The sequence below is a fragment of the Camellia sinensis genome, chromosome 10 (genome assembly GCF_055761805.1).
Source record: "Camellia sinensis isolate YWXY chromosome 10, ASM5576180v1, whole genome shotgun sequence".
Taxonomy (NCBI): domain Eukaryota; kingdom Viridiplantae; phylum Streptophyta; class Magnoliopsida; order Ericales; family Theaceae; genus Camellia; species Camellia sinensis.
Genome location: NC_138970.1, coordinates 76,607,458 through 76,620,178, shown reverse-complemented (window position 1 = coordinate 76,620,178; position 12,721 = coordinate 76,607,458). Strand labels below are relative to the sequence as shown.

Sequence of the window (12,721 nt, the reverse complement as noted above, 5' to 3'; positions counted from 1 at the left end):
GAGAGATGGCATTTTGCTTTTTACTATGCCAGGAAACCAGATTATTCCCAAGGTAAAAACACCCCCCAGATGTACTTTTCCTATCATCAGCACACCCTGCCCAGTCGGCATCAGAAAAACCAGTAATCTCAGCTGTAGTATCAGTAGAAAACCAAACCCCATACCCCAAAGTCCCATTAACATATTTAATGATGCGTTTGACAGCAAGTAGATGAGACTCTTTAGGACTAGCTTGGTAACGGGCACAAACACCTACACTGAAAGCAATATCAGGACGACTGGCTGTGAGGTACAAAAAACTCCCTATCATACTCCTATAAAGGGTAGGATCAACATCAATACCAGAGGAATCTTTGGAGAGGTGAAGACTGGTGCTCGTGGGAGTGTGTGCATGTTTGGCAAACTCAAGACCAAACTTAGACATAAGATTTTTCGCATACTTAGACTGAGACACAAATATACCTGAAGGAGACTGTTTAATTTGAAGACCCAAAAAATAAGACAACTCTCCCATCATGCTCATCTTAAACTCATGTGTCATGCAATCCGAAAAATATTTCACAAGATGTTCAGCAGTGGATCCAAACACAATATCATCAACATAAATCTGAGCAACAAGAATATGAGACTTAGTATGTTTCACAAAGAAAGTCTTATCCACACTACCCCTTTGAAAATCATTATCAAGAAAAAATGTAGTGAGTCTATCATACCAAGCTCGAGGGGCTTGTTTCAATCCATACAAAGCCTTGTCTAACTTGTAGACATGATTAGGACATTTAGGGTCCTCAAACCCTTTTGGTTGCTCAACATATGCCTCTTCTTTCAAGTACCCATTCAGAAAAGCACTTTTCACATCCATTTGAAGCAATTTAAAGCCAAGAAAACATGCAACACCAAGTAAAATACGAATGGATTCGAGACGTGCAACTGGGGCAAACGTCTCATCATAGTCAACACCCTCTACTTGTGTGTAGCCTTGAGCAACCAACCTAGCTTTGTTCCTAACAACTGTACCATTCTCATCAGATTTATTTTTAAAGATCCACTTAGTACCTATCACATTCATGTCTCTAGGTCTGGGAACTAGAGTCCAAACTTTGTTCCGTTCAAATTGACCTAATTCTTCATGCATAGCATTGACCCAACTATCATCTAGCAAGGCCTCTTTAAAATTCTTAGGTTCAATTAAAGAAACATAACACATATGTGATACCTCATCCCGAATCTGTCTTCGGGTTTTCATTCGATCCGAGACACTTCCAATCACCTGTTGAGCTGGATGATTCAGTTTCACCCTAGCTGATGGTTTAAGCTCAGGACTTGTGGTGACAGGGGCAACAGGAGTGATGTCCCTTGGAGCACTCTTTGGACTTGACCTTACCTGTGAGGATGGTTCGGTAACCATTTCTTGTGATGGGTCTGCACCTTCTCCTTGATTTTGTGATTCCGTATCCAAGATTGGAGACTCATCATTATCATCCTCATTTGTTGCTGGAGTAGGTGCACCTGTGTCATCTATAACCACATTGATAGATTCCATTAGAGATGAAGTTCGCAGTTTATAGACTCTAAAAGCCCTACTAGTGGTTGAATACCCTAGAAAAATACCTTCATCACTTCGGGAGTCAAATTTTCCCAAAGGCTCTCTATCTTTGAAGATGTAACACTTACTCCCAAAAGTTTTAAAGTATTTTACATTAGGTTTCAAGCCCTTCCACAATTCATATGGAGTTTGTAAAGTGCCGAGCCTTAAATACACGCGATTTATGACATAAACAGCAGTATTTATGGCTTCGGCCCAAAATTTTGGAGGAAGTTTCTTACTAAGGAGCATGACCCTAGCCATTTCTTGAACTATCCTGTTCTTCCTCTCAACAACTCCATTTTGTTGTGGAGTAATGGGTGCTGAAAATTCATGCTTAATTCCATGTATATCACAAAAATTCGAAAACGAACTATTTTCAAACTCACGACCATGATCGGTTTGGATTCTTATGATACGATCAGTGGAAATACCTTGTTCATTCTGGATTTTAAAGACTAAGGCCTGGAAAGCATCAAACGTATCAGATTTTTCCTTTAAAAAATTTACCCATGAAAATCGAGTAAAATCATCAACAGTTAAAAAAATGTATCTTTTACCTCCGATGCTTTCAGTGCGAGTAGGACCCATTAAATCCATGTGAACCAATTCGAGAGGACGTTTGGTTGTAAAGCTATTCACCTTTTGATGAGGGGCACGGGTTTGCTTTCCAAGTTGACATGGTCCACACACATGGCTCAAATTCTTACCCAGTTTAGGTATTCCCCTCACAAGCTCTTTGTTGGCTATCTTAGTTAGGTCATTGAAGTTCATGTGACCTAATCTTTGATGCCACAGGTCAATGTTACTAATGATGGCAGAGTGACAAGTGAGATCATTAGTAGTAACAATCCCATAGCAGTTATCAGATGTTCAAACCCCATGTAAGACAGTATTTCCCTTTTTATCCAAAATTTCACGTTTATTTTTTGAAAACAATACTTCATGATGGGAATCACACATTTGACTAATGCTTAAAAGATTTGCTTTAAGACCATCAACTAGTAGAACATTATCTAGCTTGGGAAGACCAGCAACACTTATAGAGCCCTTACCAATGACTCTCGAAGTGCTGCCATCTCCAAAGGTAACAATTCCTCCTTCATAGTTTTCAAGGGAGGTGAAGTAGGATTTGTTATCGGACATATGACGAGAACACCCACTATCAAGATACCACATGTGTGAATCACGTGCTTTTAGAGCAGTGTGAACAACTAAACAAGTCAAATCATCTTTTCTCACCCAAATCTTTTTAGTCTTGGTATTCCGCCTAGACATGTAAGGTTGTCTCCTAGCCCAAAAAGTATTTGAATTTCTACTCTTTTGAGACACCTTACTAGACAATTCATAGCAATAAGGACGAATGTGGCCATACCTACCACAGTGATGACAAATAAAAACCGGTTTTACCTCCTTTTTGTTGATCTTACCAGCTTTAGGTAGACAAAGAGAGAGATCAGCCTGGTCTACCTTCAATTTTCCCTTTGCTTGAGTCTTCTTGTCATGTGAAGTAGAGGCCTGTCCCTTGTGAGCTGTTGCACCATAGCCTAACCCGTTTTTGTCGCAACCCATTTGTTGAGACCCGAGGATGTCTTCTAAAGATTTGGAACCTTTGTTCCACATGGCAATAATGGCTCTAGCAACACGAAGCTCTTCATCCTTTTGACAGACTATCTCTTCCAATCTGGCTTGTGACAGCTCAAGACTTTCAAGCTTTTCTTCATATGTGGAATACACCTTCAGAAGTTCATTCCTTTCAGTTTCACAGGATAGTAATTTTCCACATAAGTCTTGCCTGTCACTCGAGATCTTGACGATATTCTGCTTTGTTGCTACAAGTTCTCCTTTCAGTCTGATATTCTCACTCTCACATGTTTTGATCTTGAGAGAGAGTTTGTCGTTGGTTTTGGATAAATTCAGAGATTCCTCGTATAGCTTTTCGTAAGCTTGTTGTAGTTCATCGCCATTGATCTCATCATTGTCATCAGATGTTTCATCATCCTCTTTTTGCTCTTTATTCTCCTTTGCCTCTTCCAATCTAGCAACTAAGACTGAAAAGTTGCTGGATGGTGGTGAATGTGAATTTCCTCCTTCATGGAATTGGCTCAAAATTTCCCATGCCTCTTTAGCCTTTGTGCAACGAACAACCCGTTGCTGTTCTTCAGTAGAAATTGCTCCACGAATAGTGATCAGGGCTCTCTGATTGCTCGGATTGTCAGCCCTGTCTGTATCTTCTTCAATGGCCTGCCAGCCTTCTGGATCAAAAGCTCTTAGAAAAGCTCTCATTCTGATTTTCCAAAACAGGTAGTTACTCCCATCAAAGGTGGGAGGAAGATGCAAGTTCTGACCACGAGCTAACTCTGCTGGCTTTGGAGGAGGTGGTGTCAAAGTAGACCAAAATGCCATGAAAGCACTATCCCCGTCTTCTCCAGATTCAGGTTCTTCGGGTTCTTGCTCCGACCCGCTTTCATCATCCCAAGTTACAGTGTAGACTTTCTTTCGATTCTTTTTCGAAGGGCATTCAAGGGCAATGTGACCAAAACCTTGACATTCATAGCACTTGACCCCTTGCCCCTTTACAATCTTCTTTTCAGTTTTTGAAGCAAGTTTTGGTGGAAAAGTTTTGGGTTTTTCATTACTCTTGTTTTTTGAAATAGGGTCTCTGAAATTAGGCTTATTTTTCTTCAAAAATTTTTTAAATTGTTTAGTAAACATAGCCGTCATCTCAGACTCTAAATCAAATTCAGCCTCCGGAGTTTTTGCAGACTCATGAGCACTAGTGAAAGCCACACTTTCTTTTTGTTTTTTCTTTGAAATCTAGTGTGCTTCATAAGTCTGCAAGTTTCCAACCAATTGATCAAGCTTGAGGGTATCAACATTCTGAGCCTCCTCAATGGCTGTCACTTTTGGTTGGAACCTCTCGGGTAAAGACCTCAAAATTTTTCCAACAATTTTAGCTTCCGGGATTTTTTCCCCGAGTGTGAAACAGGAATTCACGATATCACTAAGTTTTGCATAGAAATCATCAAACGTCTCCTCATCGCGCATAAAAAGGGTTTCAAAAGCGGAGGTGAGACGTTGAAGTTTTGACCTTTTGACAGAAGTCGTACCTTCGTGAATCGTTTCCAAAATGTCCCAAGCCTCTTTTGCTACCTCACACGTGCAGATACGTCGAAACTCTTCAGGTGTGACGGAGCAAAACAGGGAATTGAGAGCCTTACTGTTCCAACTCAAGTTTTGGTAATCAATTGTGTCCCATTTATCAAGGGGTTTAGGAATATTAACACCATCAATGGTGATAGTAGGTTCACTCCACCCATAGATCACAGAGTGCCAGACTTTCTCATCGATGGATTTTAAAAATGCTCTCATACGAGCTTTCCAGTAAGAATAGTTTGTACCATCGAGTAAAGGTGGTCTATGGGTCGAGTTACCTTCACGAATAGAATCCATAATACTAGTCACACAAAATCACACTCCTATATTTTTTAAAAAAAAGAGTGACCCGCTCTGATACCAATTGAAAATCCTAAGTGATTCGTGATTAGATCAAGATTAAAAATATTCCAAATCCCAAAAATCCAAAACACACAATCTAAATCAACAAGCACTTACGAAAGTGATTTAGATTGTTTGTTTTTCAGAATAATTAATAAATCGACGCAAACGATATTTACGTGGAAAAAACCACAATTGGACACCTCCAACTGTGATTAAAAAACCACGGGCGAAACGCCACTAATCAATCCACTACTGAAGTAAAAAGATTACAAAGATATCATACAAATTACCCAACTCAGTCAATCTGTCTACAAATCTTCTGTAACTCTTTTTCCACGACTTCATCTCGGAACTGATCAATCCTGAAGTTGATTCCACAACCTCACTTGTCAATTTAACGACTACGTATAGAATCAAACGCCTTTTGAAACTATACGTTTGAATCTTCAAAATCCACCGAAGAAAACTCTCTCTTGAATATAAAGTAACCAACTTCTTGATGTATGTATTTTAGATCATGAGTGAAGAACTCTTCTCAAAATATCAAGAAAAACTCACAAAAAATCTCTCCATAAGAAAACCTCAGAAAATCTCAAAGTAGATCTAAAAAGTAATCCTAAAGTTTGGAGAAACCAACTACTTATAGAATTTCGGATTCTGAAGCTCGCTCGAGCGAAGCTTATCTCGCTCGAGCGAGAAGCTTATCTCGCGTGACTTCCATAAGTACCTTCGCTCGAGCCATAAATTCTTCGCTCGAGCGAGGAATAAACTCTTTCAGGTTTGTATGCAGACGCAGTTCTTCGCTCGAGCCTCCAATGCTTCGCTCGAGCGCACAATGACCTCTTTCAGGTTTGCAGCCAGACGCAGTCCTTCGCTCGAGCGAGGCCTTCTTCGCTCGAGCGAGCAACACAAAGCAGCATAGAAATTACAACTCGATTACACAAGTTTGTTCGTGGAATTGACAAGACTTAGGGACCTAACAGGCCGAATTAGTGACTTTTGTCAGATTGGTATAGTATTAGCTAAAAATTACGATAAGATTTGGCTTATTGAAACTGGATTTGTTATGCAAAGGCATATCTAAACTTAATTTTTTGTTAATGCCCACTAAAAATTACGATAATATGGTTAATAGCACAAGTTGGATAACACGGCTAAATAAAGCTCCAAAATGTTTTCATTAAAATGAGAAAGAATGATAATACATGGAGAGAGTTCACAACAAAAATGTCCATTCTAATCTTGTTCTATGTATTCATGCCCTCCAGCTAGAAATAAAATATAAAAAGTAATAATAACAAATGAAAGGTGGATGGTAACAATAATGTGTGTTAATAACTCTTTGTATTTATGCTCCGTATTAGAAACTATGGGCGCTTATAGAGGTAGATCTCTCGATCGTGGAGTGGTTGTAGTGGTCTTGCATTTTCCTCTGCGTACTGCAAATGAAATCAATCATGAAATATATGTCAATGCCTTCATTAATTTAGAACTATTGACATGAAATATAATCATAACAAGTTAAAGCAATAATTACTTATTGCACTCTATATATCATAAATTAAATCAACAAAAATGTATTTTGAAAATAAAATGTGCAGATCAAATTTATTTTTAATGTATTCCACATCACACCAAATTTAAATCTATATCCTATACTTCATTTTTGAGATATTTTCAAAATATGTTATTGAAATGTATCGTTTTTTATTTTTTTTTTAAATCAGTAATGAAGTAATTATTTACAAAGTTTAATTAGATATTTTGGGGAAAAAATTCTTTTGTTAACGAGTGCACAAAAAAGCCTTTGTTAATGAAATTTAAAATAGTTATACATTTTTATTGCACGCACTATCGTAAAAAAATGTAAAACAATTTCAAACATGCTACCAAGTTTGTTTAGAACATTCGTTAACAAAATTCTTAAAAGAGTCTACTTGCACAAAAATTTGTACAATAGAAAGAGAGGATGCAACACAAAATCCACTCACTCTCTATTCTGTTACTTGTGTAAATTATCTATACAAGTCACTACAAGAAAAAGCAGAATTGGTGACTAAAAACTGAATTTTCGTCGTTGAAAGTAGCAGAATTGGCGACTGAAATGGAATTAGCAGCCAAAAGTGAAGACTTTTGGCGACTAAAACAGTTTAGTAGCCAAATGTGTAGTTATTGGCGACCAAAAATCAGTTTAGTCGCCGATTATATGGGTTTTAGTGACTAAAAAAATTTTAGTAGCCAAAAGTGAAGGTTTTTGGCGACTAAAAAAATTTAGTAGCCAAAAGTATAGGTTTTGGCGACTAAAAAATAGTTTGGTCGCCGATTATACGTGTTTTACCGACAAAAATAAATTTTGTAGCCAAAAGTGAAGCTTTTTGGCTACTAAAAAAAATTAGTAGCTAAAAGTGTACAATTGGCGACTAAAATTCAGTTTAGTCGCCAAAAGTGGAGGTTTTGGCGACTAAAAATAAGTTTAGTCGCCAAAAGTGGTTATTTTTAGGCGGGAATTATTTTTTTTAGCGACTAAAAAATAACTAGTAGCCAAAACTATAGAATTGGCAACTAAAAAACAGATTTAGTCACCAAAAGTGCTCTCATTTTTTTTTTAGTAAATAATTTATTTTTTACATAAATTATATTTTGAATAAAAATAATTATGTTCATATATATAGTTTTATATTAATACGGGTCAATATAGTATATAAATAATATATGTTGCATATATATTCATGTGATGTTGTAGTGGCATAGTGGAGAGAGTGTGTTGCTGAAGGTTTAGAATGTGGAAGGTTGTTGGTTCGGATCTCAGAAAAAGTAAAAAAGTTAGTAGTTTTTTTTTTTTCACCGAACAACCTTTGGCGACAAAAATTATTGGTCGCCAAAAGTGTTTCTTTTGGCGACTAAACGGTTTAGTCGGCGTTTCATTGACTATTGGTGACTAAAAGATTAGTCGCTAAATATATAATTTTAAAAAGTGTAATTGACTATTGGCGACCAAAACTTTGGTCGCTAAAGACTTGTTTTTTGCTGACTAAAACTTTTTTGGTCGCCAATACCTCCGGCGACCATGTTTTCGCGACAAAACCGGCGACTAAAAAATTTAGTCGGGGAAACTAAAAATTAGACTTTTGGTGACTAAAGCCAAAGGTGTTTTTTCTTGTAGTGAGTAACACAGTTATAACTACTTACATCATGAACAGCCTCTCTGAGTAACTTCACTTGTTCTCTTGATACAGTCATCACCTAATTCAAAATAATTGAAATTAGGTTAAAGATGTCATTGTACAGGCTTTGAAAGAGAAAAGGACCAGGTAAAAGCTATGGCTAGTTAGGAACCTTAAAGGTTAATGAGAAGCCTTACCTTTTTATTAATGGTCCAAACAACACCTTCAGTGCAAGGAGGAACAGTGAGTGATCCCATGTATCTGTAATATCTTTTACCACCCATTTTAATTTCTCTTGGATCAATCACCCCAAAGTGTCTCTCTTCCTTCTTATCAATCATATCTGATATATTCCTCATCAACTGAAAATCAAAGTTAACACAACCTATTAGAAACCAAAAAAAAAACAAAAAAGAAATAAAATTATATAAGACTTAGAATCTATATTATACATCATTTTTTGGGGCAAATTATGCCCGTAGTCATTGTAATTTCAAATGGCTTGATTTTAACCTTGAATTTGTTACTTATTTCAATTTGGTCAAATTGATTACAACTCTTAGTATTTTTTTTTTTAATAGAAAATATGGACACAAGTGATATTTGTGAGTTAACTTCAAATAAATTATAAATTTACTCAAGTCAGTGAGTTAACTTCAGCTAATTCAGTGATAATTTTCTATCAAAAGTACTAACGACATTATCAATTGGATCAAATTAAGACAAAATCTAAAATTAAGGATCAAAATTAAATCAATTGAAAGTATAGGGATCAAAATGACGTAAGAAACAAAATACAGGGACTACCAGTATAATTTGTCCTATTTTTTAAACAAAAAAAAAAATTAATCAATACAAAGTAAAGTGGTGTAAGAAACATGACCAGATCCAACCAATGAATATAGTTGGTCGCTTTGATAAACTGGGTGGGCAATGTGCAGAAGGATCTATTCCTAGTTTAAGAAACATGAGCAAATCTAACCAATGTTTCTAAAAAATGTCACCTAGAAATTAATTCAGGTCAAAATGAGGACAAGGTTTAGTGAATGCATCAAAATGAGGACAAGGATCTATTCCTAATTAATTTCCCTGACAAGCTTACAAGATTTTCATAGTTCATATAATGCATCAAATTTGACGAGTAGTAAAAGTTTAAGGGGAAAAAAAAAAAAAAAAGAAAAAGAAAAAAAGATTTGTCATTTGACATCATGCTCTGCCCATGTTTGTGAGGTTCGATAATGAATATGATTACCTGAGAGAGAAAAGAGTCAGGTCGACCAATCCTGTAGAGGACCCCAATGACAGCAATCTTATCCTCTCCGTTCTCTTGTGGGCTTACATGGACCAAGTGCAGTTCCATTGCATACCTATTATTATTATTATTATTCACAAACATTAATTGTACCCTTCCTTAGTTGTTGATACATACTAAAATACTACTATGAGAGAAAGAGAGAGAGAGAGAGAGAGAGAGAGAGAGACCTTCTGCCATTGATGGAGTGCTCTGAAGGGGAGTGCCAGTGGCCTTGTTGGAGTTGGTACTCAGTGCCATTGATCTTAATTGATCCAGCTTCACCAACAGTCCATTGAACCTACATATATGGACATGAAATTTAGTATAAATATAAAAGATGTGACTGCTAGCTAGTTACTTCAACAACCCATGTAACAAAAACATTAATTCATGTCTTCTGTCAACAAATGAAGATCAATTGCATTGGAGGGCTCATATTTGGGGCGGGGGGTTTGTAATTTCTTCCTCACCGATATATCATGACCTCTGTTCTTGACAGTTGCATTGGAAGGCTTGTAGTTCTTCACAAACTCCCTTGATTTTCTGATTATTTTCACCCTCCTATTCACCATATCGATTGGAGACTGCATTTCTCCATGGTCACAAGCTGCCCACTCTTCCTTTATCTCTCCCCATCGCTCCGGACCCTTTTCGCTTCCTTTGGCATAATCAAACTCGTTCTCATCCTCTGCACCATTCAATTCACACATTGAATACATCAAAACCAGCAATACATATTGCTAAGGTACAAAAATCAAATGAATTGAAAACAATCAAGCACATATATATGTGTAGGCCATTACCAACTTCTTGAGCTTTGACTGATGTTGTTTGCCAGAAAAGAAGCAAAATGAGAATGGACCCCAAAATGAAAATGGAGCTGCTTTGTTGCTTCATGTTTGAATTTGATAGGTAAGTATATTGAAGGTGAGAGAAGGTGTGAGAGACTGGTCAGAATGTTTGATAAGAGATTTTAAGATCAGAGGCCTCTCGTATGTCTTTATATATAACACTGCACATAAGGGTCTTTATATTATGTGGTGATGGAAAGGGGAATTTCCTCCAAGGTTCTTGAATTCAACATGTAGGAATATGTTTAAGCATAGGAATATAGCATGTATGAAAATAGGAATATGTTTAAATAAAAGTGTGTGGCCACATTGTTATTTATTTATTTATTTTAATGTGAAATTGTTATTTGAATAGTATGGAAAGGAAAACGAGTAAGCTAAGCTGAACATAAAAAATAATACAAAAATAAAAGTAAAAGTTGAAGAAAAAGGTAACCGAGTAAGCGAACATGAAGGAGATTGATGGAAAATGGAATAAATTATAATTATACCTCTTAAGATTTGATTAAAATACGAATTATTCTTGTGATTTTAAAAATTACATTTCACCCATGAAATTTCTAATTTCATAAAAAATTACCCTTTTATTAATAAATCATGAAATCAATTAACAGTTTTTAATGATGTTAGAAATATGTTTCAATTAATAATTTAGGTAATTTTATTATTATATAGGAAATCAATTATGAATTTTATTTTTTTAGTTAATTCTATTAAATAAAAAATTATGATAAAGGGGTATTTGTAATTTTTTAAATCGCGAAAAATAATATATACTTTAAGTAAATCTTGAGGGTATATTTGTAGTGTACCCAAAAATCTTAGATGAAGCGTCCATCCAGTTCAGAAATTGGATTTGAAGGATCCAATTAGGGAGATGCAGATTTATTCGGAGTCTACTTGATAATCTGAACAATTTAACTTTTAATGTTTTTCGAGTATTTTATTTATATAAAAAAAAATCTAATTCATGAGATTGGATAACGTTATCTTAAAAAAAATAACAGTTTATTTTTAAAAAAGATTTTTATTGATAAATTTCATTTAGAGTGTTATAACCTAAAAAGTTAATGAAGAAATTTTTTAATCCACTTAATTCGATGTATTTATACTTTTATTCCATAAAGTCTTTTTTCTTAATTTACACTATTTTCTTAGACTCTTATACCCTTATATTTAATATTAGGGGAGGAGAGAGAGGGGAAAGGATCAAGGCATAGAAAAATTCATACACAAATTAAATAACATTGATATTATTATGTTATATTATTATATAATGTAAATATATTTTTAATTGACAACACATTAAAAATAATGTGAACATTCTCTCTGATCTGATGTGAACGTTCACAACCCTTTTCTGAAAAATTCTCTCTCATCTAATGTAGTGATGTGAACGTTCACAACATATGAACCTTTTTATTTTTAATTGACAATACATTAAAAATAATGTGAACATTCTTTCTCATCTGATATGAGCATTCACAACAACTTTTGAAAAAATTCTCTCTCATCGAATGTAGTAATGTAAACGTTCACAACATGTTATATTTTTAATTGACAACACATTCTTTTTCACATGTAGTGATGTGAATGTTTACATTCGCATGTTTTAGTATGAATATTCATATTATGTAATTGACAACACAATGAGAAAAATTCATTTTAAATTAAAATGAATATAATGATATGAATATTTATTTCAATTACATGATATAATTAACAACACAATGACAGAAATTCATTTCAAATTAATATGAATATAATGACATTCAATATCCTAATACATGGGAACTATCAAAATATAATGATAATTAACATTAAATATCAACATTAATAGGGACAGGAGAGATTGTGGATGTTTTGGTCTTCTTACCTCAAATAGGATCTAATGAAATAGTCAAAAAAAATATATGAATTAGATGGAATAAAACTCTTAGTAAGAAGACTTATCAAAAAGGCTTCCTTTTTAAAATCATACTTATTGCTTATTTTTTAAGGGATCATTTGGCAATGACTTTTTTAGTTAGCTTTTTAGTTTCTTTTTACTTTTTTAGCTTGGAACTTTTTTGTTTATTTGGTTTTCTTATTTGGCTTTTTTGGCTTTTTGACTTTAGAATGACAATTTTTTTTTTTTTCCTTTTGTAATTTTTTGGCTTTTTGATTTTTTTAACTTTTTTTTTTTTTGTTCTTTTGTATTTTTTAGCCTAAAAGGAAAACCAAATCGGGGCTAAGAGTAAGGTCTTGTTTGTCATAACTTAAAAAAATTAAAAAGTCACTATCCTATTTAAGTCACATCATCTTATTTAAGTTACATTACATTTTT

The 12,721-nt window shown here is 34.7% G+C and overlaps 1 protein-coding gene across 2 annotated transcripts; it reads right to left on the bottom strand.

Annotated features, from left to right (window-relative positions):
• Positions 1-6,245: 6,245 nt before the first annotated feature.
• On the bottom strand, positions 6,246-10,816 carry LOC114301062 (alpha carbonic anhydrase 7). Of its 2 annotated transcripts, none has more exons than XM_082891674.1 (7): positions 10,348-10,816; positions 10,015-10,232; positions 9,733-9,842; positions 9,503-9,617; positions 8,448-8,612; positions 8,276-8,329; positions 6,246-6,525 (listed from the first exon to the last, which is right to left on the bottom strand). In XM_082891674.1, the coding sequence occupies exons 1-7, from the start codon at positions 10,439-10,441 to the stop codon at positions 6,454-6,456; spliced, it is 828 nt and encodes a 275-aa protein (XP_082747800.1). In that variant the 5' UTR covers positions 10,442-10,816; the 3' UTR covers positions 6,246-6,453. The 2 variants fall into 2 exon arrangements, with proteins under 2 accessions (XP_082747800.1, XP_082747799.1); XM_082891673.1 differs by having other exon boundaries at positions 9,503-9,656; positions 10,348-10,656.
• Positions 10,817-12,721: the final 1,905 nt, after the last annotated feature.

What these genes read in the sequence shown, in the direction of transcription:
- LOC114301062 (XM_082891673.1), bottom strand. Translation starts at nt 10,441, where the DNA reads ATGAAGCAACAAAGCAGCTCCATTTTCATTTTGGGGTCCATTCTCATT. An exon ending in AGTCAAAGCTCAAGAAGTTG is followed by an intron (nt 10,233 to 10,347) that starts GTAATGGCCTAC and finishes TGAATGGTGCAG; the next exon opens with AGGATGAGAACGAGTTTGAT. An exon ending in TCAGAGAGGCTGTTCATGAT is followed by an intron (nt 6,526 to 8,275) that starts GTAAGTAGTTAT and finishes TTTCATTTGCAG; the next exon opens with TACGCAGAGGAAAATGCAAG.